Here is a 25489-nt window from a genome sequence, read left to right as displayed (position 1 = left end):
TGCCCGTAGAATAGAAAACAAAGTGAATTGTGTTCTGCTTACAGGATGAAGTGAAACCAGCATTCAGACCAGCCTTCCTGATTGAACTGTTGTGAACTACATTACACTGTGTAGGTGGTTGGTTAAGGCTGAAGCTCCTGCTTGGCTTACAGCCCTCAGTTCTCCTGGCCCCCCTCAGTGTCAGTAACCAGCCAGTCTGAGTCCCAGGGAGGAGCCGACTGGCTGCTTAACTTTACACCCCAGCCCAGACACACTCAGTTCCCCGGTCTGGCCAGAATACTTTTATAGACTAGACACATGTCCCCTCTCCTTTGTGAGAGGGCTTTAAACCCGGGATCACAGTTGAAATGTATGTGCTTTGTCATTTTTTATGATGGGTTTCAACTCTAACCCCCATACTCTGACACACACATATACTCTAACCCCCATACTCTGACACACACATATACTCTAACCCCCATACTCTGACACACACATATACTCTAACCCCCATACTCTGACACACACATATACTCTAACCCCCATACTCTGACACACACATATACTCTAACCCCCATACTCTGACACACACATATACTCTAACCCCACACATACTCTAACCCCCATACTCTGACACACATATACTCTAACCCCCATACTCTGACACACACATATACTCTAACCCCCATACTCTGACACACACATACACTCTACCCCATACTCTGACACACACATACACTCTAACCCCCATACTCTGACACACACATATACTCCAACCCCCATACTCTGACACCCCCATACTCTAACCCCCCATACTCTGACACACACATACACTCTAACCCCCCCATACTCTGACACACACATACACTCTAACCCCCATACTCTGACACACACATACACTCTAACCCCCATACTCTGACACACACATGCACTCTAACCCCCATACTCTGACACACACACACACACTAACCGCCATACTCTGACACACACACACACACACACACACATACACTAACCCCCATACTCTGACACACACACACACTAACCGCCATACTCTGACACACACACTAACCCCCATAGTCTCTCTCTCACACACACACACACACACACACTAACCCCCATAGTCTCTCTCACACACACCCGAATAACGCACACACACTCCTGGGTTTGGTGGTTGGGAGGCTCTTTAAGTGTCTGGTATGTTCTCTGTCTGGGGTGAGACAGTCCTTTAAATCAGCCTGCTACTGCTACAGCTCTCTTTATGTATCTTCCTGAGCAACCCCTCTCTTTATGTATCTTCCTGAACAACCCCTCTCTTTATGTATCTTCCTGAACAACCCCTCTCTTTATGTATCTTCCTGAGCAACCCCTCTCTTTATGTATCTTCCTGAACAACCCCTCTCTTTATCTTCCTGTATCTTCCTGAACAACCCCTCTCTTTATGTATCTTCCAACCCCTGATGTATCTTGCTGAACCCCCTCTCTTTATGTATCTTCCTGAACAACCCCTCTCTTTATGTAACAACCCCTCTCTTTATGTATCTTCAACCCCTGATCTTGCTGAACAACCCCTCTCTTTATGTATCTTCCTGAACAACCCCTCTCTTTATGTATCTTGTATGTATCTTGCTGAACAACCCCTCTCTTTATGTATCTTGCTGAACAACCCCTCTCTTTATGTATCTTCCTGAGCAACCCCTCTCTATATGTATCTTCCTGAGCAACCCCTCTCTTTATGTATCTTCCTGAGCAACCCCTCTCTTTATGTATCTTCCTGAACAACCCCTCTCTTTATGTATCTTGCTGAACAACCCCTTGCTCTTTATGTATCTTGCTGAACAACCCCTCTCTTTATGTATCTTCCTGAGCAACCCCTCTCTTGCTGAACAACCCCTCTCTTTATGTATCTTGAACAACCCCTCTCTTTATGTATCTTCCTGAGCAACCCCTCTCTTTATGTATCTTGCTGAACAACCCCTCTCTTTATGTATCTTGCTGAACAACCCCTCTCTTTATGTATCTTGCTGAACAACCCCTCTCTTTATGTATCTTGCTGAACAACCCCTCTCTTTATGTATCTTGCTGAACAACCCCTCTCTTTATGTATCTTGCTGAACAACCCCTCTCTTTATGTATCTTGCTGAGCAACCCCTCTCTTTATGTATCTTGCTGAACAACCCCTCTCTATATGTATCTTGCTGAACAACCCCTCTCTATATGTATCTTGCTGAACAACCCCCTCTTATGTATCTTGCTCAACCCCTCTTATGTATCTTGCTGAACAACCCCTCTCTTTATGTATCTTGCTGAACAACCCCTCTCTTTATGTATCTTGCTGAACAACCCCTCTCTTATGTATCTATCTTGCTTGAACAACCCCTCTATCTTGCTGAACAACCCCTCTCTATATGTATCTTGCTGAACAACCCCTCTCTATATGTATCTTGCTGAACAACCCCTCTCTATATGTATCTTGCTGAACAACCCCTCTCTATATGTATCTTGCTGAACAACCCCTCTCTGAACAACCCCTATGTATCTTGCTGAACAACCCCTCTCTATATGTATCTTGTATCTGAACAACCCCTCTCTATATGTATCTTGAACAACCCCTGATCTTGCAACCCCTCTCTTATGTATCTTGCTGAACAACCCCTCTCTTGCTATGTATCTTGCTGAACAACCCCTCTCTATATGTATCTTGCTGAACAACCCCTCTCTATATGTATCTTGTATCTTGTATCTTGCTGAAACCCCTCTCTAATGTATCTTGCCAACCCTCTTTATGTATCTTGCTGAACAACCCCTCTCTATATGTATCTTGCTGAACAACCCCTCTCTATATGTATCTTGCTGAACAACCCCTCTCTTTATGTATCTTGCTGAACAACCCCTCTCTATATGTATCTTGCTGAACAACCCCTCTCTTTATGTATCTTGCTGATCTCTTATGTATCTTGCTGAACAACCCCTCTCTTTATGTATCTTGCTGAACAACCCCTATGTATCTTGCTGAACAACCCCTCTCTATATGTATCTTGCTGAACAACCCCTCTCTATGTATCTTGTGATCTCTTTATGTATCTTGAACAACTTGCTGAACAACCCCTCTCTTTATGTATCTTGTATCTTGAACAACCCCTCTCTATATGTATCTTGCTGAACAACCCCCCTCTCTTTATGTATCTTGCTGAACAACCCCTCTCTATATGTATCTTGCTGAACAACCCCTCTTTTATGTATCTTGCTGAACAACCCCTCTCTTTATGTATCTTGCTGAACAACCCCTCTCTTTATGTATCTTGCTGAACAACCCCTCTCTTGCTGAACATGTATCTTGCTGAACAACCCCTCTCTTTATGTATCTTGAACAACCCCTGAACAACCCCTCTCTATATGTATCTTTTATGTATCTTGAACAACCCCTCTCTATATGTATCTTGTATCTTGCTGAACAACCCCTCTCTATATGTATCTTGCTGAACAACCCCTCTCTATATGTATCTTGCTGAACAACCCCTCTCTATATGTATCTTGCTGAACAACCCCTCTCTATATGTATCTTGCTGAACAACCCTCTCTAATGTATCTTGCCAACCCCTCTCTATATGTATCTTGCTGAACAACCCCTCTCTATATGTATCTTGCTGAACAACCCCTCTCTATATGTATCTTGCTGAACAACCCTCTCTATATGTATCTTGCTGAACAACCCCTCTCTATATGTATCTTGCTGAACAACCCCTCTCTATATATGTATCTTGCTGAACAACCCCTCTCTTTATGTATCTTGCTGAACAACCCCTCTTGCTTTCTCTATATGTATCTTGCTGAACAACCCCTCTCTATATGTATCTTGCTGAACAACCCCTCTCTATATGTATCTTGCTGAACAACCCCTCTTGCTGAACAACCCCTCTCTATGTATCTTGCTGAACAACCCCTCTCTATATGTATCTTGCTGAACAACCCCTCTCTTTATGTATCTTGCTGAACAACCCCTCTCTATATGTATCTTGCTGAACAACCCCTCTCTATATGTATCTTGCTGAGCAACCCCTCTCTATATGTATCTTGCTGAACAACCCCTCTCTATATGTATCTTGCTGAACAACCCCTCTCTATATGTATCTTGCTGAACAACCCCTCTCTTTATGTATCTTGCTGAACAACCCCTCTCTATATGTATCTTGCTGAACAACCCCTCTCTTTATGTATCTTGCTGAACAACCCCTCTCTTTATGTATCTTGCTGAACAACCCCTCTCTATATGTATCTTGCTGAACAACCCCTCTCTTTATGTATCTTGCTGAGCAACCCCTCTCTTTATCCCTTCTTATTCCCTTCTCCCTTTCAAGTTATTTCCATTTGTTCTCCTTCCTCATTCCTTCCCTGTCTCTGAACTCCTTGCACATTTTCCAAATTCCATCCATCTGCCGTGGATTTCAGGGGTTTGTTCAATAAGTTGTTACAGATCTAATACATAGAATGATTGTTTTTTATGTGGACTTGAGGACAGTGGGTCCATTCTGTGCAGAGCATTTCTGTATTCAACACCTTATCGGATAAACCTCTGCACCATTCGAATAAATGGCAGCATTCAAATAACGTCCCTGCAACCTTCTGCCCAGCTGAACTAGCCCCTATACAGGATCAGTTATCTGAACTGGGACGTGAAACTCCAGTAGCCAGACAGTGACACTGTGGTAGTTGTCTGGGTGTGTCTCTCTCTAGTTTAATTGGCTGTTGTGTCTGGGATGGAGGTTTATTTTTAAAGGCTCTCTGCACTGTTTGTAGGAGCAGACTTCCATATAAATCCTCTTTCCTCCAGACACCCAGTCCCCTCTCTCCCCCGTAGCCCAGTGAGGGGCACTTATTTCTGGGTAGGCTCTGCAGGAGGCCGGCCTGCCCCGGGTTAAATAAGCCACCCGGCGGCTCCGCACCACCACACCTAGAATGTGGTAAATGCCACGTGTTGCGATCCGAACACCTCTGTGGCTGACTGACAGTGTGGGGTAATACAGGGCTGGTCTGGACCAGTCCAGTCTCTGCCCCTGGACTCTGGATTCTTCTGCTGGTGTAGCTTTCTCTGGTCAGACAGACACATTTCAGATACACACATACATGTTACCTCTCTCTCACGCACACACAATATGTCACACAAACTCCCTGTGTGTGTATGAGGCAGCAGCCCAGGCTGTGTGTGTGTGTGTCCTATCTCCAGTGTTAGATAATAGACAGAGCTTTGTCTGCTGCTATCTCCTCATTATTACCATCCCACAGTACTAACCACCCACTAATGGGCTTCCAATTAACCAATGACTTGTTGATTAAAGAGAGAATGAGAGGAGGGAGGGGGAGAGAGACGGGTGAAACAGAGAATGAGAGGAGGGAGGGGGAGAGAGACGGGTGAAACAGAGAATGAGAGGAGGGAGGGGGAGAGAGACGGGTGAAACAGAGAATGAGAGGAGGGAGGGGGAGAGGGAGACGGAGAGATGAAACAGAGAATGAGAGGAGGGAGGGGGAGAGAGACGGGTGAAACAGAGAATGAGAGGAGGGAGGGGTGAAACAGAGACGGGTGAAACAGAGAATGAGAATGAGAGAGGGAGGAGAGAGAGACGGGTGAGAATGAGAAACAGAGAATGAGAGGAGGGAGGGGGAGAGAGATGGGTGAAACAGAGAATGAGAGGAGGGAGGGGGGAGAGAGACAGAGAATGAGAGGAGGGAGGGGAGAGAGACGTGAAACAGAGAATGAGAGGAGGGAGGGGGAGAGAGAGATGGGTGAAACAGAGAATGAGAGGAGGGAGGGAGAGAGACGGGTGAAACAGAGAATGAGAGGAGGGAGGGGGAGAGAGACGGGTGAAACAGAGAATGAGAGGAGGGAGGAGGAGAGAGATGGGTGAAACAGAGAATGAGAGGAGGGAGGGAGAGAGAGAGGAGGGAGGGGTGAAACAGAGAATGAGAGGAGGGAGGAGGAGGGAGAGAGAGACGGGTGGTGAAACAGAAGAGAATGAGAGGAGGGAGGGAGAGAGAGACGGGTGAAACAGAGAATGAGAGGAGGGAGGGGAGAGAGAGAGGGGAGAGAGACGGGTGAAACAGAGAATGAGAGGAGGGAGGAGGAGAGAGACGGTTAAACAGAGAATGAGAGGAGGGAGGAGGAGAGAGATGGGTGAAACAGAGAATGAGAGGAGGGAGGGGGAGAGAGAATGGTGAAACAGAGAATGAGAGGAGGGAGGGGAGAGAGAGACAGGTGAAACAGAGAATGAGAGGAGGGAGGAGGAGGGAGAGAGACGGTGAAACAGAGAATGAGAGGAGGGAGGAGGAGAGGGAGACGCAGAGAATAAACAGAGAATGAGAGGAGGGAGGAGGAGAGAGATGAGAGGTGAAACAGAGAATGAGAGGAGGGAGGGGGAGAGAGACGGGTGAAACAGAGAATGAGAGGAGGGAGGGGGAGAGAGACGGGTGAAACAGAGAATGAGAGGAGGGAGGGGGAGAGAGACGCGTTAAACAGAGAATGAGAGGAGGGAGGGGGAGAGAGACGGGTGAAACAGAGAATGAGAGGAGGGAGGGGGAGAGAGACGGGTGAAACAGAGAATGAGAGGAGGGAGGGGAGAGAGACGGGTGAAACAGAGAATGAGAGGAGGGAGGGGAGAGAGACGGGTGAAACAGAGAATGAGAGGAGGGAGGGGGAGAGAGACGGGTGAAACAGAGAATGAGAGGAGGGAGGAGGAGAGAGACGGGTGAAACAGAGAATGAGAGGAGGGAGGGGGAGAGAGACTGGGTGAAACAGAGAATGAGAGGAGGGAGGGGGAGAGAGAGAGACGGGTGAAACAGAGAATGAGAGGAGGGAGGGGAGAGAGAGGAGGGACGGGTGAAACAGAGAATGAGAACAGAGGAGGAGGGAGGGGGAGAGAGACGGGTGAAACAGAGAATGAGAGGAGGGAGGGGGAGAGAGACGGGTGAAACAGAGAATGAGAGGAGGGAGGGGGAGAGAGAGAGACGGGTGAAACAGAGAATGAGAGGAGGGAGGGGGAGAGAGGGTGAAACAGAGAAACAGAGAATGAGAGGAGGGAGGGGAGAGACGGGTGAGAGAATGAGAGGAGGGAGGGGGAGAGAGACGGGTGAAACAGAGAATGAGAGGAGGGAGGGGGAGAGAGACGGGTGAAACAGAGAATGAGAGGAGGGAGGGGGAGAGAGACAGGGTGAAACAGAGAATGAGAGGAGGGGGGGGGGAGAGAGAGAGGAGGGAGGGGAGAGAGACGGGTGAAACAGAGAATGAGAGGAGGGAGGGGGAGAGAGACGGGTGAAACAGAGAATGAGAACAGAGAATGAGAGGAGGGAGGGGAGAGAGGGTGAAACAGAGAATGAGAGGAGGGAGGGGGAGAGAGACGTGAAACAGAATGAAGGAGGAGAGGAGAATGAGAGGAGGGGTGAAACAGAGAATGAGAGGAGGGAGGGGAGAGAGACGGTGAAACAGAGAATGAGAGGAGGGAGGAGAGAGAGAGAGAGAATGAGAGGAGGGAGGGGAGAGAGAGAATGAGAGGAGGGAGGAGGAGAGAGACGGTTAAACAGAGAATGAGAGGAGGGAGGAGGAGAGAGAGAGAGAAGGGAGGGAGAGAATGAAACAGAGAGATGAGAGAATGAGGGAGGGAGGGGGAGAGAGATGGGTGAAACAGAGAATGAGAGGAGGGAGGGGGAGAGAGACGGGTGAAACAGAGAATGAGAGGAGGGAGGGAGGGGGGGGAGAGAGACTGGTGAAACAGAGAATGAGAGGAGGGAGGGGGGAGAGAGACAGGTGAAACAGAGAATGAGAGGAGGGAGGGGGAGAGAGAGGGTGAAACAGAGAATGAGAGGAGAGGGGGAATGAAACAGAGAATGAGAGGAGGGAGGGGGAGAGAGAGACGGGTGAAACAGAGAATGAGAGGGAGGGAGGGGAGAGAGAGACGGAGGGGAGAGAGACGGTGAAACAGAGAATGAGAGGAGGGAGGGGGAGAGAAACAGAATGAGAGGAGGGAGAAACAGAGAATGAGAGGAAACAGAGGAGAGGAGGGAGGAGGGGAGAGAGAGAAACAGAGAATGAGGGGAGGAAACAGAGAAATGAGAGGAGGGAGGGGGGAGAGAGAGAGGGTGAAACAGAGAATGAGAGGAGGGAGGGAGGGGGAGAGAGACTGGTGAAACAGAGAATGAGAGGAGGGAGGGGAGAGAGACGGGAAACAGAGAATGAAACAGAGAATGAGAGGAGGGAGGGGGGGGAGAGAGACGGGTGAAACAGAGAATGAGAGGAGGGAGGGGGGGAGAGAGACAGGTGAAACAGAGAATGAGAGGAGGGAGGGGGGAGAGAGACTGGTGAAACAGAGAATGAGAGGAGGGAGGGGGAGAGAGACAGGTGAAACAGAGAATGAGAGGAGGGAGGGGGAGAGAGACGGGTGAAACAGAGAATGAGAGGAGGGAGGGGGAGAGAGACAGGTGAAACAGAGAATGAGAGGAGGGAGGGGGAGAGAGAAACAGACGGGTGAAACAGAGAATGAGAGGAGGGAGGGGGGAGAGAGAGAAACAGAGAATGAGAGGAGGGAGGGGAGAGAGACGGAAACAGAGAATGAGAGGAGGGAGGGGGAGAGAGACGGGTGAAACAGAGAATGAGAGGAGGGAGGGGGAGAGAGACGGGTGAAACAGAGAATGAGAGGAGGGAGGGGGAGAGAGACGGGTGAAACAGAATGAGAGGAGGGAGGGGGAGAGAGACGGGTGAAACAGAGAATGAGAGGAGGGAGGGGGAGGAGACGGGTGAAACAGAGAGAGAGGAGGGAGGGGGAGAGAGACGGGTGAAACAACAGAGAATGAGAGGAGGGAGGGGGAGAGAGACGGGTGAAACAGAGAATGAGAGGAGGGGGAGGGGGAGAGAGACAAACAGGTGAAACAGAATGAGAGGAGGGAGGGAGGGGGAGAGAGACGGGTGAAACAGAGAATGAGAGGAGGGAGGGGGAGAGAGACGGGTGAAACAGAATGAATGAGAGGAGGGAGGGAGGGGGAGAGAGACGGGTGAAACAGAGAATGAGAGGAGGGAGGGGGAGAGAGACGGGTGAAACAGAGAATGAGAGGAGGGAGGGGGAGAGAGAGACAGAGATGGTGAAACAGAAACAAACAGAGAGCAGAGAGAGATGGGTGAAACAGAATGAGAGAGGGAGGAGGAGAGAGACGGGTGAAACAGAGAATGAGAGGAGGGAGGGGGAGAGAGGGGTGAAACAGAGAATGAGAGGAGGGAGGGGGAGAGAGATGGTTAAACAGCGAGCAGCAGAGAGAGATGGGTGAAACAGAATGAGATGAGGGAGGAGGAGAGAGACGGGTGAAACAGAGAATGAGAGGAGGGAGGGGGAGAGACAGGTGAAACAGAAATGAGAGGAGGGAGGGGGAGAGAGACATGTGAAACAGAGAATGAGAGGAGGGAGGGGGAGAGAGACGTGTTAAACAGCGAGCAGCAGAGAGAGATGGGTGAAACAGAATGAGATGAGGGAGGAGGAGAGAGACGGGTGAAACAGAGAATGAGATGAGGAAGGGGGAGAGAGACGCGTTAAACAGCGAGCAGCAGAGAGAGATGGGACAAAGAGTGCATGTGTGCGTGCACTCGTTCTCACCCGTTTGTTTGTGCTCGTTCACGTGTGTGTGTGGAGCGCTGAGTGTGTCTGGCCCGTTCTGTGGCGGTGGAACTATCGCGTCGCCCGCTGACACTGTTTCCTCGCTGCTCACTTCAAAGGCTGGATTATGAAAGCTGAAGGGGCTGAAGACAATGGTGACGGGGAGAAAATAACATCAAAGTGGCGGCACAGACATTTGAATGTAATAATCCCAAAACAGTTGTTGTTGTAGATGTGTCTGTGGTATCTTATGTCCCTTCTGCCCTCTGACCAGATGAAACTGCTTTTGGCCTTATTTCTAGTTTAGTACCACTGTCTCCACGGCTGTAACCTCTAGAGAGAGGACGGGTAAACAGGCATCTCATGGTAGGACCGTCCCGAGCCTGCCTGTTCTGTGTGGATCCAGAGGATCACAGGCCAGATACAAACTGTGTCAGATATGACCACACAGGATGATTTGTAAGTCCCTCCACATTGATTTGACCAGAAGATCTGAGCGGTGCCAAGTAGCAGCTTTGTTATGGCAAGACACAATGATTGAAGTCATAATAAATGTAGATCGTGATAAAGAGATGAGTCTTCTCATTCCTGTTCTAACTTCCTCCCTCTCACTGAGTCGGAACTCACTCCACACCCTCCCTCCTCCTCCCCTCTGATCCCAGAAACACCCGTCATTAGCACTAATTGGCTGGCCCAAACAAGGGGTTGTTCCTGAATGTTAATAACACCTGTTATTATGTCATTATTGTGACACCCTTATGTAGACCTCATTTACATTTGAGTCATTTAGCGACTTGCAGTAATGAGTGTATACATTTTCCATACTTTTGTCTTGTAATCTGGGAGATAAAGAGCCTGCCTGTACGGCATCCACAGTCTGAAGTCACTGCAAGGCTAAGGACACCAGACAAACAAGCCCTAAAAATATATGGATGAGTCACATAAGCAGATATAACCTAGAAAATTGTGTGCGAAAGGACCGTGTCTTCTAGGTCCTCGGGCTCCACTGCTCCAGAGACAATATCTGCATCTGAAGGAGAAGTCACCCGCTTTTCATCCCCCCATCCAGGGCTTGAGAGAGGTCTTGTCCTGTGGCAGAGACAGGTGGTGAGTCCTCCTGTTCTGAGGGTTTCTCAGGTTCCTTGTACGTGACAACGTCTGGGGTTGATGAATCTGGATTGGTACCTCTTGAGGATGTGTCCTTTGCTAGGGATGCTCCCTGGTCCGTAGGTTCTGTCTCCAACGTGCCACTTTCATCCAGGCTCAACTTCACACCAATGTCCATATCCCCACCATCGTCCCCTTCCTCAATAGATATGACATGTGAAACATGTACTGTAGATCCTGGAATGTAAATGTAATGTAAAATTACCCTTATCTACCAGGCAGCTCTCTCTCTCTCTCTCTCTCTCCATCTCTCGCTCTCTCTCTCCATCTCTCTCGCTCTCTCTCTCCATCTCTCGCTCTCTCTCTCCATCTCTCGCTCTCCATCTCTCGCTCTCGCTCTCTCTCCATCTCTCGCTCTCTCTCTCCATCTCTCGCTCTCGCTCTCTCTCTCTCCATCACTCGCTCGCTCTCTCTCCATCACTCGCTCGCTCTCTCATCTCTCTCTCGCTCTCTCGCTCTCGCGCTCTCTCTCGCGCTCTCTCTCTCTCCATCTCTCGTCTCGCTCTCTCTCGCTCTCGCTCTCCATCTCTCGCTCTCTCTCTTCTTCTTTCGTGCTCTCTCTCTCTCTCTCTCGCTCTCTCGCTCTCTCTCTCGCGCTCTCTCGCTCTCTCTCTCCATCTCTCGCTCTCTCTCTCTCTCTCCATCTCTCGCTCTCTGTCTGTCTGTCTGTCTCTGTCTGTCTCTCATTCTCTTTGTTTCTCTCTGATATGATCCACCCATCCACAGATGAAAGAAAGAGAGGGATGAAAGGGAAGTAGGAAAACAGGAAGTGATGTTGATGTCACACCACTCAATGCCCACACTACCCAGGGAGGGAGGGAGCAGGGCGATGCATTAGAGGGACTGGAGGCTCTAAGTCCATCTCAAGTCTATGGTGGTTTCCTCACCTCTAACACCTTGAGTCTTGTCATACATGTCAAACAGGAGGGTTAGGGTTCTCTCTCCTTTCCCCTGTCTTTTCCTCTTTCTTCTCCCTGTCTCTTCTTCTCTCCCTCCTGCCCCCTCTGTCACACACACATACATGTTCACCTCCGGCTGCCAAAAGGGAGAGCCAGTTGATGAATAAACAATGGTACCCGCCCATAGTGGCACATTGCTCCTCTTTGATCCACACTGCTGTTCCTGCTCCCCTCAGCAACACTTCCTGTCTCACACACACACACACACACACACACACACACACACACACACACACACACGTCTGAGTCAAGACCATGTCTCTATCTCTAACTCTCTCACACGCTCACACACACACACACACACACACACACACACACACACACACACACATTTTCCTGCTGCTATTTTAATACCACAGTGAATCTGACACCCATGGACAGTGTGAGATGTGTGTGTATATATATATATATAGGCCTATATACACTGAGTGTGCAAAACTATTTCCATGACATAGACTGACCAAATAAATCCAAGTGAAAGCTATGTTCCCTTATTGATGTCACTTGTTAAATCCACTTCAATCAGTGTAGATGAAGGGGAGGAGCCAGGTCAAAGGGTTTTTAAGCTTTGAGACAATTAGACATGGATTGTGTATGTGTGTCATTCAGAGGGTGAATGGGCAAGATAACAGATGTCAGTGCCTTTGAACAGGTTATGGTAGTAGGTGCCAGGCTCACCGGTTTGATTGTGTCAATAACTGCAACGCTGCTGGGTTTTTCTCATTCAACAGTTTCCCGTGTATCAAGAATGGTCCACCATCCAAAGGACATCCAGCCAACTTGACACAACTGTGGGAAGCATTGGAGTCAACATGGGCCAGCATCCCTGTGGAACGCTTGACACCTTATAGAGTCCATGCCCTGACAAACTGAGGCTGTTCTGAGGGCAAAATGGGGTGAAACTCAATAAACACAATAAAGCCTGTGGCACAGTCACATACCCAGGACTAGGCTGACCTTCTGCAGGTGTGACTGTACTTATGTGTGTATACTGTTCCATATTAAGACTGATGCCTTAGAGGTGTGTGCGTGTGCGTGTGTGCCCGTGTGGTGCTGGTTGATTGATGAGTTTTCCTGGCGTGGGCAGATTCCCAGAATCGTTTGATCCCGTTATCACAGGAAGTGAGGGAGATAACATTCCACAATACCATGTGAGAAACCCATTACAGGAAGGTGTCATAATACCAGTATAGTCTCTGTACTACAATATCGAGGTGAAAGCCCATGAATCCTTTACACTAGTGGGAATTGACCTTTTTAGAATTTGAAATGTTTGGTACAGAAGAAATATGAAATGTATAACCATGGTAGCAATTGAAAGGAAACCGTTTGGAAAATGATTAGACCAAAGGTGAGGACACAACAGTTCACCTGACACAAGACTGACTCCAAATATCACACTGATGATTTCATGTGCATTCTACTTTTACTCTACTCTTCTGCATTTGTTGACAACTACATCTTACACTATTTTGGATGCATTCAGAAACATGAGATTATTCTATCCCTGGAAATAGAATAATGTTGTGTAGACCATAAGACCTGCACCATTTTGAGTGAGAGATCTAACTGGTGTTTCCAAGTGACCACACACCTCTCCAATGTGTGCACAGTTCCTAAGCAAATTCAATGCAGGTAGTTTTTTGATCTCTCCTAGCTGTGTTGTTGAAGAACTAGAGCAAGTTGTTTTGTTTGGGACACAACCCTCCCCATCCGCCATCACACAATTACTGTTGTTGTTTACGCTGTTGTTGTTTACATGTGCTGCGGCAAATGTTCTTCACAGTAGACAAACAGGCTCGTTGTGTTCAGAACAACCCAGGCGATGACGCCATGTCATCTTGTAACTGTACTGTAAACATAGTGATTAATAATGTTGACACTGTATATGACATGAGTTTTATGATTTGGGGATGTGAAGGTCACATTTGGACCTCAACGTCTTTCAAAGTGTATCAAGTCCTCTTCGTTTACAGCATTCTCCTCACTCAGACAAAAAGAATGGCCCACGCGCTTGTCGCACTCAAGCTCAAAATGGCTGTTAGTCAAAACACATACAGAGCTGTGAAGCGCAGAGCCAGAGCTCTGACGTCATGTATAGCATGTTACTGTACAGCCACTACGTTCCAATTTAGGCGCTTATTAGTGTGAGTGCGAGTGTAAAGGGCAACAGTACAGTCGACTCTTGATATATGGCTTGGGACTCTCTTGGGACTCTCTTGGGACTCTCTTGAACGCCTGCAATAAACCTGGATGTATGCAAGAATACAGTATGTACAAGCGTTTTCCTATTCCCTTTCAACTGTGACACTATAGCCGGCAGCACCTGGAGGTGACAGAGGTACAGAGAGCAGGGTTCTTCCTCTGGGAGTGTGGCTTAGCTGCAGCAGGTTTACTTTATTACAAACCTACACAGTAGATCTCTCCATCACGCTTTCAATTATCTCTTATTTTTCTCTGTTCTATTTTGATAGGCTCAGAGCTCAGGCCACAGTGACACACACACACACACTATGCCCATCAAAAGGGCTTTAAAGAGCAAACCCCAATCTCTCCTTTACATCCAGACATCAGAAGCCACGCATGACGCAAACCACCACTCTCTTTCCCTCCCTCTTTCTCTCTCATACCACAGTCATTTCAAGGTAGTTTGGTAATCACACGTGTACACACACATGTAGTTACACCCACACAGACTGAATTGTGAGTGTGTGGGTACAATTGTTGGTGTGTCTCTGTGTGTGCATGTTTGGCTGTGCATGTGTACATTTTGTATTGTGTGCGGGCATGCACTTTGCCATGTGTGTCTGTGTGATCTAGCTGCCCCGAGGCTGTGCCGCCAGTTGGAGGTTCCTCCTGCAGTAGTCAGTCTGCAGTAGTTCTGCCTAGCTAACTCTTCAATTCAATGTCATTTAGCAGACACTTTTACCCAACGTGACCTACAGTCGTGCGTGCATACATTTGTTATGTATAGGTGTCCTCGGGAATCGAACCCACTATTCTGGCATTGCAAGAGCCATTACCAACTGAGCTACAGAGGAGCACCTCAGGGTCATCAGAGGATCTCTTTAATCTGACTCTGAGAAGCTTTCTGACAGCATACTGCAAATAGAAACATGAAGACAACCACTGCTGCTTTCCTTCCCCTTCTTCTTCTCTCTGCTGTTGATTTTACTTCACCCGAGGGAAGTGTACTGGCCTTATCTTTGCAGGAGGAGACCACCCAGGAAAGATGACTCAGGTCTTGTGTGTGTGTGTGTGTGTGTGTGTGTGTGTGTGTGTGTGTGTGTGTGTGTGTGTGTGTGTGTGTGTGTGTGTTTGATTTTATACTCACCTTTAGAACTTGTGTGTGTGTACCTGTGTGTTTGAGGAGTGTGTTGTTTATGTGTGTGTAATGTTTTGAGGACTGTGTTGGTTTATTTTGTTTGATTTTATACTCACCTTTAGAACTTGTGTTAATATTAAGGCATGCCTGTACCTGTATGAAATGCTTTGAGGAGTGTGTTGGTTTATGTGTGTGAGGTAATGTTTTGAGGACTGTGTTGGTTTATGTGTGTGAGGTAATGTTTTGAGGACTGTGTTGGTTTATGTGTGTGAGGTAATGTTTTGAGGAGTGTGTTGGTTTGTGTGTGTTAGGTAATGCTTTGAGGAGTGTGTTGGTTTATGTGTGTGAGGTAATGCTCTGAGTAGTGTGTTGGTGTATGTGTGTGAAGTAATGTTTTGAGGAGTGTGTTGGTTTATGTGTGTACGGTAATGCTCTGAGGAGTGTGTTGGTGTATGTGTGTGAGGTAATGTTTTGAGGAGTGTGTTGGTTTATGTGTGTGAGGTAATGCTCTGAGGAGTGTGTTGGTTTATGTGTGTGAGGTAATGTTTTGAGGAGTGTGTTGGTGTATATGTGTGTGAGTGTAATGTTTTGAGGAGTGTGTTGGTTTATGTGTGTGAGGTAATGTTTTGAGGAGTGTGTTGGTGTTATGTGTGTGAGGTAATGTTTTGAGGAGTGTGTTGGTTTATGTGTGTGAGGTATGTGTGTGAGGTAATGTTTTGAGGAGTGTGTTGGTTTATGTGTGAGGTAATGTTTTGAGGTAATGTTTTGAGGAGTGTGTTGGTTTATGTGTGTGAGGTAATGTTTTGAGGAGTGTGTTGGTTTATGTGTGTGAAGTAATGTTTTGAGGAGTGTGTTGGTTTATGTGTGTGAGGTAATGTTTTGAGGAGTGTGTTGGTTTATGTGTGTGAGGTAATGTTTTGAGGAGTGTGTTGGTTTATGTGTGTGAGGTAATGTTTTGAGGAGTGTGTTGGTTTATGTGTGTGAGGTAATGTTTTGAGGAGTGTGTTGGTTTATGTGTGTGAAGTAATGTTTTGAGGAGTGTGTTGGTTTATGTTTGTGAGGTAATACTTTGAGCCCAACTTCCACTTTAGAGAGAAGTACACTGCTGATACAGAGGGGAGAAGGCCCTTCCAGCAGTGGGTGGCCCTGCCGTCCTCCTCTTCCTCATCTCCCTTCTCTTCTCCAGCTTCTCTCTTGCTCCTCCCACATCTCCCTATACCGCCCCTCCTCTTCCTTCCCTCTCTCTCCTTCCTCATCCTCCACCTCTCCCCCCTCATCCTCTCCCTCAGGAAATAGAATTTGCCACGTCTGTTGATTCCAGTCTGGATGGCTGAGACCATATCACCCTAACCCATCTGGAGACACTTTGGAATTATCCTCCATAGAAAATCACACATTCACAGGCAGATAGAAAGGAAGAAGGAGAGAGGGAGGGATGGAGAGAATGAATGAGTGTGTGTGAGAGAGAAGGAGAGAGATGAAGATAGAGATGGATCACAGATGTAGCATCTGGGAGAGGCTCTAACCATAACACTTCTTCAAAGTTTTGGGGAAACAGATGGGGTATCTAAGGTGTATCTAGGATCAACCAGGGGTGGGGAATCTGGATGGCCTCTGGGTGAGATCTGTGCAGTGGGAGCAGGTTTGGGAATGGGGAGGATGTTTCTTCTCAGTAAGGTTCCATGGATCAGGCCCTGATCCAGTCCTATCCCTTCAGAACAGTGAGAGAGGCTGAGCCTAGAGATCTGTGCCCAGGGGGAGAGCAGGATCACTGGGGTAACCAGACTGAGGAGGGACTCTCCTGGTCCTCAGGCTATGGAACAGTAGTATGGAGTCTGGATGGAAGGATCACCCATATCCTCCACAACAGTTGAATTGGATCTATTCTATTGAATCTTGTGTTTATATTCTATAGAATGTTTGAGGAACAATCAAGGAACTATCTTCAGATACTACAACTCTATTGTCCTAGTCAGACCGTCTCTTGTTCCCAAATGGCACCCTATTCCGTAATACATAGTGCACTACGTTTAATCAGAGGTCAAAAGTAGTGTGACAGATCCAGACCCACTTCTGATAATCCTGGGAGTATCTGAGTCCCTAAACGGATTAACCAACCCCCAAAAACAACTAATCTCTTATGGTCTCATTTCGGCAAAAAAACGAATCTTGTTGTTTTGGAAAGGGAGGGAAGCGCCCTCTACCAAATTATGGCTCATTGAATTGGCAAACACTGTACAGTTAGAAAGAATTATATATATTCTGAACAATAAATTATCAACATTTGATCAAATTTGGTAGCCTTTCCTCTCCTACTTGGACGAGTCGGCGCTGTGAATTTGTACTTATTAACGCACTCTCAATTGTAATATTTTAATCTACCTTTGGGCATGTGCTGGCCCTGCCACCCATGTGCTGGCCCTGCCACCCAAGCAGTTGGGTATCTATGTTTAGATAAGAATTATATATCTGTCTTGTATACCTATATACCATTCTTGTGTGTGTTTATTAAAAAATGTTTGAGGGAAAAAAAAAGTAGTGTGACCAGATATCAAAAGAAGTGCACTACATAGGGAATAGGGCGTGGTTGGAGACTTATCCCTGATTTTTTTTAACTTTAGGAGAGGATGAGGATGGATCAATCAAATGTTATTTGTCACAGATACATGTATGTGATGGTGATCAGTGAAGAGGCCTGGAGGAAGGTCTGTCTGATTCATACAGGAATTCCATTATGAAGCCATGGAGTCATTCATTATCATGCATCTATTAATGATTCCTTCCAGGACTGATGCGTTTGTGCAGTGATGCTCTGGCCCTGTAGTGTTTCATCAACCAGATGAAGAGCTCAGAGTACAGTCAGCACGCTCTTCATCTCTTCCCAGAAGCCTTCACTCAGACGTTTAGGAAACGCTGTGTCATGGTGCTGGGAATGGGGAAGGGGGGGTCAGGGGGCCCCAGAGGGGGGGTGACATGGTGGGGTAATTGGGCTATCCTCAGGGGGGAAAGTGTGTGTGAGTATGAGAGAGAGAGAGATTCATTCTCTACACCCTTGCTATTCCTATCCCAGAGTTCTGTCACCTCACACATAACCTCTGTGTGTAACATCACATAGATGATGTATCACACAGTTCATATTAAACATGCTACAAAGTCCATGAACACAACACCCCAATTACAGTAATACGTGACCAGAAGCTAAAACGTTCAAGCCTTAGACTAGCAGTCAAACAATCTTCAACTGATGAAATGCGAGGCAAATTGGATACCGTAAAACTTCAATGAATAGTTTGGGCGTTTATTTTCTTTAATAATCACTAAACACAACCGGCGCCTATTAGAGACAGGCTTCTATTCCCTTAATGCACACAGCTTTTGCTCAATAACATTTTGAAAAGACTACCACACTGTTTATTGTGACCAGTATGGCCAATGTAAACATTATGATAACAAAGATAAGCCTATCTGTCACGTCTACTCCCGTTCCTCCTCTCTGGCGCTCGTTGTCGCCAGTTTACTCATTATTACACACACCTGGACTCCATCACCTTCCTGATGACCTCCTCTATATCTGTCAGTCCCTATGGTTCTTTCCTCAGGTGTTATTGTTCCTGTTTATATGTTTCATGTCTCTACGCAACTTGTGTTTCTTGTTTTTTTCCCATGTTTGTTTATTTATTAAATTCACTCCCTGTACTTGTTCCCAATTATTAGCGTTCACTATCAGAAACCCCCATTTTCGTGCTTCAGCACCATACATTGTTTGGTGGCACCATGGCTAGCAACGATGACAGAATAAAATCACATAACATTTGAATGCACATGACCGTGAGAATATCAGATCTGTGTCCATGGTAAGCTCCTAAACAGTTTTGTCACGCCTATTTCCGCTCCAGCGCTCTACGTCACCAGTCTACTAACCACCTGCTCCCCATCACTACGCACACCTGGACCTCATCATCACCTCATCATCACCTTACCCTCCCTTTATTTAGCCCTCAGTGCCCACATCAGACAGTATTGGTTTTGGTCACGTCCAGTACGCTTCTCCTGTTTTGTTTATCTGCCTTTTCTTATTCATGAAACTCCCCTTCTGCATCTGCTTCCTGACTCCCAGCGTATACCTTACACATTTAGACCAATCGTCTATTTGGAACTGCCGTCTATTTGGAACAGCCGTTTGTTTGCTGAGATGTGTGCAGATGCCCGGCTAATTGAAGTTTTATGGTAATTGTAAACAAGTCAGTTGGAGGGAAGTGCTTGACGTGATCAGAAGGAAGCAGAGAGGACCGTGACTGGAGGAGACAGAGCCTGATTAATAGAATAACATCAACCAGTATCATATTCATCTGCCAATACACTTATTCACCTCATCCAGTGAGTCTCTGTGGTAGAGTCCCAAATGGAACCATATTCCCTATTTAGTGCACTACTTTTGACTAGGGCCCATAAGGAATTGCCCACAGCTCTGGTCAAAAGTAGTGCACTAGATAGAGAATAGGGTGTCATTTGGGCGACACACTGTGTTGAATTAGAACAGGAAGGGTCCAGTTCAAAAAGCAGAAAGCAGACGGATCCTTTTAATGCATTAATAAACAGAACCACTTGGAAGAGGAATGTGTGCTGGCGGCCGCATCAATCATTCCTAAAGTTACTTTCAACCATGGAAATTTGACTAAGCTTTGAATTCAGATCTTTGCACTCGTTTTTGACGTGTGTTGTTGTCTCATAATATTGTGCGAAGGGATAGAAAGTTTGAAGAAAGAGTTTGATGTAACACTATCTTAAGTTAACCCTGATACCCATGTAACTACACAGTAATAACTGTAGTTAGTAAAAACTTTGTAGGTACATAAATTGTTACCCAACATTTTTTACCTTTTCGTGATCTGTGTTCAATGCGTCGGGGTTGTGCTTCCCAGGAGCTGCAGTTAATGGTAAACCTACATGATGTTAGTCAGTTATGTTGAGTGGATGGGCTGTATATCACCAGTCAGTCATGGTTATTACCTGAGCTATATTTCCCTCAACCATAGGAATGGATGGGAACACCTGCCTTACTCATTCACACACACACACACTGCAGGGAGTGTCATAATGCTGATGCTTAGCAGTGCCTCTCTGCCTAACACACACAGCCCCCATCAAACCATCAACACCCATACCAGTGGACTTACCTTGTGTGCGTGTGCTCTGGTTCTCGTGAGGCCTAATCGAACGTGAAGTTAACACGCGTGTGTGTGAGACATCTGGTTCTGAGTCGCATTCAGGATCCAAGCCTTTCTTTCTTTCCACTGCTATCATTTAGAGCAGGAGAGGAAAACAGTCCTCTCCACTCCTCTTCTTCTCCACTATTCTGTTCTTTTCTCCACTCCTCTTCTTCTCCACTATTCTGTTCTTTTCTCCACTCCTCTTCTTCTCCACTATTCTGTTCTTTTCTCCACTCTTCTTCTCCGCTATTCTGTTCTTTTCTCCACTCCTCCACTCTTCTCCACTATTCTGTTCTTTTCTCCACTCTTCTTCTCCACTATTCTGTTCTTTTCTCCCACTCTGTTCTTTTCTTCTTCTCTCACTATTCTGTTCTTTTCTCCACTCTTCTCCACTATTCTGTTCTTTTCTCCACTCTTCTTCCGCTATTCTGTTCTTTTCTCCACTATTCTGTTCTTTTCTCCACTCCTCTTCTTCTCCGCTATTCTGTTATTTTCTCCACTCCTCTTCTTCTCCACTATTCTGTTCTTTTCTCCACTCCTCTGTTCTTTTCTCCACTCCTCTTCTTCTCCGCTATTCTGTTCTTTTCTCCACTCCTCTTCTTCTCCACTATTCTGTTCTTTTCTCCACTCCTCTTCTTCTCCACTATTCTGTTCTTTTCTCCTTCTCCACTCCTTTCTTCTCCACTATTCTGTTCTTTTCTCCACTCCTTCTTCTCTATTCTGTTCTTTTCTCCACTTCTTTTCTCCTGTTCTTTTCTCTCTTCTTCTATTCTGTTATTTTCTCCACTTTTCTTCTCACTATTCTATTCTGTCTCTATTCTGTTCTTTTCTCCACTCCTCTTCTTCTCCACTATTCTGTTCTTTTCTCCACTCTTCTTCTCCGCTATTCTGTTCTTTTCTCCACTCCTCTTCTTCTCCACTATTCTGTTCTTTTCTCCACTCCTCTTCTTCTCCACTATTCTGTTCTTTTCTCCACTCCTCTTCTTCTCCACTATTCTGTTATTTTCTCCACTCCTCTTCTTCTCCACTATTCTGTTCTTTTCTCCACTCCTCTTCTTCTCCACTATTCTGTTATTTTCTCCACTCCTCTTCTTCTCCACTATTCTGTTCTTTTCTCCACTCCTCTTCTTCTCCACTATTCTGTTCTTTTCTCCACTCCTCTTCTTCTCCACTATTCTGTTCTTTTCTCCACTCTTCTTCTCCGCTATTCTGTTCTTTTCTCCACTCCTCTTCTCCACTATTCTGTTCTTTTCTCCACTCTTCTTCTCCGCTATTCTGTTATTTTCTCCACTCCTCTTCTTCTCCACTATTCTGTTCTTTTCTCCACTCCTCTGTTCTTTTCTCCACTCCTCTTCTTCTCCACTATTCTGTTCTTTTCTCCACTCCTCTTCTTCTCCGCTATTCTGTTCTTTTCTCCACTCCTCTTCTTCTCCACTATTCTGTTCTTTTCTCCACTCCTCTTCTTCTCCGCTATTCTGTTCTTTTCTCCACTCCTCTTCTTCTCCGTTTCTGTTCTTTTCTCCACTCCTCTTCTTCTCCGCTATTCTGTTCTTTTCTCCACTCCTCTTCTTCTCCACTATTCTGTTCTTTTCTCCACTCCTCTTCTTCTCCACTATTCTGTTCTTTTCTCCACTCTCTTCTTCCACTATTCTGTTCTTTTCTCCACTCCTCTTCTTCTCCGCTATTCTGTTCTTTTCTCCACTCCTCTTCTTCTCCACTATTCTGTTATTTTCTCCACTCCTCTTCTTCTCCACTATTCTGTTCTTTTCTCCACTTCTCCCACTATTCTGTTCTTTTCTCCACTTCCACTATTCTGTTCTTTTCTCCACTCCTCTTCTTCTCCACTATTCTGTTATTTTCTCCACTCCTCTTCTTCTCTTCTTCTCCACTATTCTGTTCTTTTCACTATTCTGTTATTTTCTCCACTCTTCTTCTTCTCCACTATTCTGTTCTTTTCTCCACTCCTCTTCTTCTCCACTATTCTGTTATTTTCTCCACTCCTCTTCTTCTCCACTATTCTGTTCTTTTCTCTGTTCTTTCACTCTTTTCTCCTCTTCTCCACTATTCTGTTCTTTTCTCCACTCTCTCTTCTTCTCCACTATTCTGTTCTTTTCTCCACTCCTCCTCTTCTCCACTATTCTGTTATTTTCTCCACTCCTCTTCTTCTCCACTATTCTGTTCTTTTCTCCACTCCTCTTCTTCTCCGCTATTCTGTTCTTTTCCACTCCACTCTTCTTCTCCACTATTCTGTTCTTTTCTCTCTCTCTTCTCCGCTATTCTGTTCTTTTCTCCACTCTTCTTCTCCACTATTCTGTTCTTTTCTCCACTCTTCTTCTCCGCTATTCTGTTATTTTCTCCACTCCTCTTCTTCTCCACTATTCTGTTCTTTTCTCCACTCCTCTTTTCTCCACTCTCTTTCTTCTCCACTATTCTGTTCTTTTCTCCACTCCTCTTCTTCTCCACTATTCTGTTCTTTTCTCCACTCCTCTTCTTCTCCACTATTCTGTTCTTTTCTCCACTCCTCTTCTTCTCCGCTATTCTGTTCTTTTCTTCTTCTTCTCCGCTATTCTGTTCTTTTCTCCACTCCTCTTCTTCTCCACTATTCTGTTCTTTTCTCCACTCCTCTTCTTCTCCACTATTCTGTTCTTTTCTCCACTCCTCTTCTTCTCCGCTATTCTGTTATTTTCTCCACTCCTTTTCTTCTCCGCTATTCTGTTATTTTCTCCACTCCTCTTCTTCTCCACTATTCTGTTCTTTTCTCCACTCCTCTTCTTCTCCACTATTCTGTTCTTTTCTCCACTCCTCTTCTTCTCCACTATTCTGTTCTTTTCTCCACTCCTCTTCTTCTCCACTATTCTGTTCTTTTCTCCACTCCTCCTCTTCTCCACTATTCTGTTCTTTTCTCCACTCCTCTTCTTCTCCACTATTCTGTTCTTTTCTCCACTCCTCTTCTTCTCCACTATTCTGTTCTTTTCTCCACTCCTCTTCTTCTCCACTATTCTGTTATTTTCTCCACTCCTCTTCTTCTCCGCTATTCTGTTCTTTTCTCCACTCCTCTTCTTCTCCACTATTCTGTTATTTTCTATCTCTTGTCCGCCGCTATTCTCTCATCTGCTATTCTTCACACAAACCTCTAAAGCCTTGTTCACACTGATGGCCTTAATGCTCAAATCAGTTTTGTTTTTCCAATCCGTTTTGGAATACTGACTGTCCAAACAGCAAGTTACAAGTGACCAGATCGGTTCAGACAGCAGTCATGGCTATGCTAGTTGTCATAGTAATGGCGGGTGTGTGCAGTGGTGTAGGCTGATTGGTGTTGGTGCTCGTGGTTCCTATCACTCAGAAGATCTGTAACAAGCTAAGGTGACAACAGTGCCTGCCGTGGACGTGTCCCAGTTGCTTTGAATGTTCAAAATCATAGTGTAAGAACACTTTTAAAGCCTCATATGATATGATCCAACTTTCAAAACAAGTTGTTTTTGGCAAGCCCCAGCAGTCAACTAGTTCAGGGTTTCCCAAACTCGGTCCCGGGGCCCCCCATGGGTGCACGTTTTGGTTTTTGCCCTAGCACTATACAGCTGATTCAAATAACCAACTCATCATCAAGCTTTGATTGTTTGAATCAGCTGTCTAGTGTTAGGACAGAAAACTAAATGTGTACCGGGGGAATCAGGAATCAGATTTATATCTGTCTTCAAACCATCTACGAAGGTGGTTTGAAATCTGTCTTGAAATATCTGATTCAAGCTTTTTGGTTGTTCAGACTGCATGAAAAAGAACAGATTAGAATCTGATATGCCAAAAAAATGGATTTGAGTCACTTCAACCTGCCAATGTGAACAAGGCTTAGTCCTTTATCTTCTATCCAGAGTTCGGGGATGCAAAATAATACACTGCATAGATGTGGAAGCCTTCCTTTACTGGTATTCATGCCATACAGTAGTTTTTGTATGTCTGCCCAGCAGTACTGGCGGTAGATTCATGGAGGGCATTGTGTACCCTGGTAGAATCCCTGGTAAACTGTTTGAATCTCAGGTATCTGGTAGCCAGCCTACACTCATAATGCAGGTGTAGTGTTCAGTGTTCATATCTGAAACTGCACCAATATAATGATCCACAATGTATTCACAAGAGACATGTGTGTGTGATGTTTAAAGCCCAGACAGTTAACAGTAGTTAATTCCCTGTGTGCCTTTCTCTCTATCTCCTTGTGAATGACTCTGGGTAATGAGCCCAGCTTTCCAATAATGACTGTCACCACTTTATCATTAGCCTTTTAATACACTGTTAATCTGAGAGTCACATCTCTCTTTCTGCCATCTCTCCCTCCTCTTTTTCTTTTTCATCTCTCGCTCTCTATCATTTGTCATTTATCTCTGTCCTCTTTCTCTCTCTTTTAAACTTTATTGTTCTCTAATCTCTCTCTCTCCCATTATCCCTTGTTCAAATGTGCTCTCCCTTTTCTGTCTCTCTAGGTTCTGCAGGAGAAGGTGGAGAATCTCCAGAGGCAGCTGCACTCCTCCGAGAAGAAACTACTGAACAAAGAGTTAGAGAACCAGGAGCAGGTAACAGATTCCCTCTTCTCACCTTCAACCTCACCCCTCAACTTCACCCCCTCACCCCTCAGACTCAAACCTCAACTTCACCCCTCACCCCCAGACTCAAACCTCACCCCTCAGACTCACCCCTCACCACCTCACCCCCCAGATTCACCCCTCAACTTCACCCCTCACCCCTCAGACTCACCCCTCAACTTCACCCCCTCACCCTCCAGACTCAATCCTCAACTTCACCCTCTCACCCCTCAGACTCACCCCTCAACTTCACCCCCTCACCCCTCAGACTCAACCCTCAACTTCACCCCTCACCCCTCACCTCACCCCTCACCCCACCCTCAGACTCACCCCTCCCCCCTCACCCCTCACCCCCTCAGACTCACCCCCAACTCACCCCCTCACCCCTCAGACTCCATCCTCAACTTCACCCCCAGACTCAAACCTCAACTTCACCCCTCAACTTCACCCCAAGACTCGCACCGCAATCCTCAACTTCACCCCCTCACCCCCAGACTCAAACCTCAACTTCACCCCTCAACTTCACCCCAGACTCGCCCCGCAATCCTCAACTTCACCCCTCACCCCTAAGACTTACCCATCAGTCTCACCCCCAACCCTCTACCTCACCCCTCAGCCTCACCCTTGTACCTTATCCACTCTACTT

The 25489-nt window shown here is 46.3% G+C and overlaps 1 protein-coding gene across 1 annotated transcript in view; it reads left to right on the top strand.

Moving 5' to 3' along the window:
• Positions 1-25489, top strand: part of LOC112242699 (centrosomal protein of 112 kDa) — a 156606-nt gene that overhangs the window by 114028 nt on the left and 17089 nt on the right. The window contains 1 exon segment of the mRNA XM_042319193.1: positions 24745-24834. Within this exon segment, the coding sequence (XP_042175127.1) occupies positions 24745-24834 (90 nt within the window).

The sequence above is a fragment of the Oncorhynchus tshawytscha genome, unplaced genomic scaffold (genome assembly GCF_018296145.1).
Source record: "Oncorhynchus tshawytscha isolate Ot180627B unplaced genomic scaffold, Otsh_v2.0 Un_scaffold_1341_pilon_pilon, whole genome shotgun sequence".
Lineage (NCBI taxonomy): Eukaryota > Metazoa > Chordata > Actinopteri > Salmoniformes > Salmonidae > Oncorhynchus > Oncorhynchus tshawytscha.
This window is presented reverse-complemented; position numbering and strand designations above follow the sequence as displayed.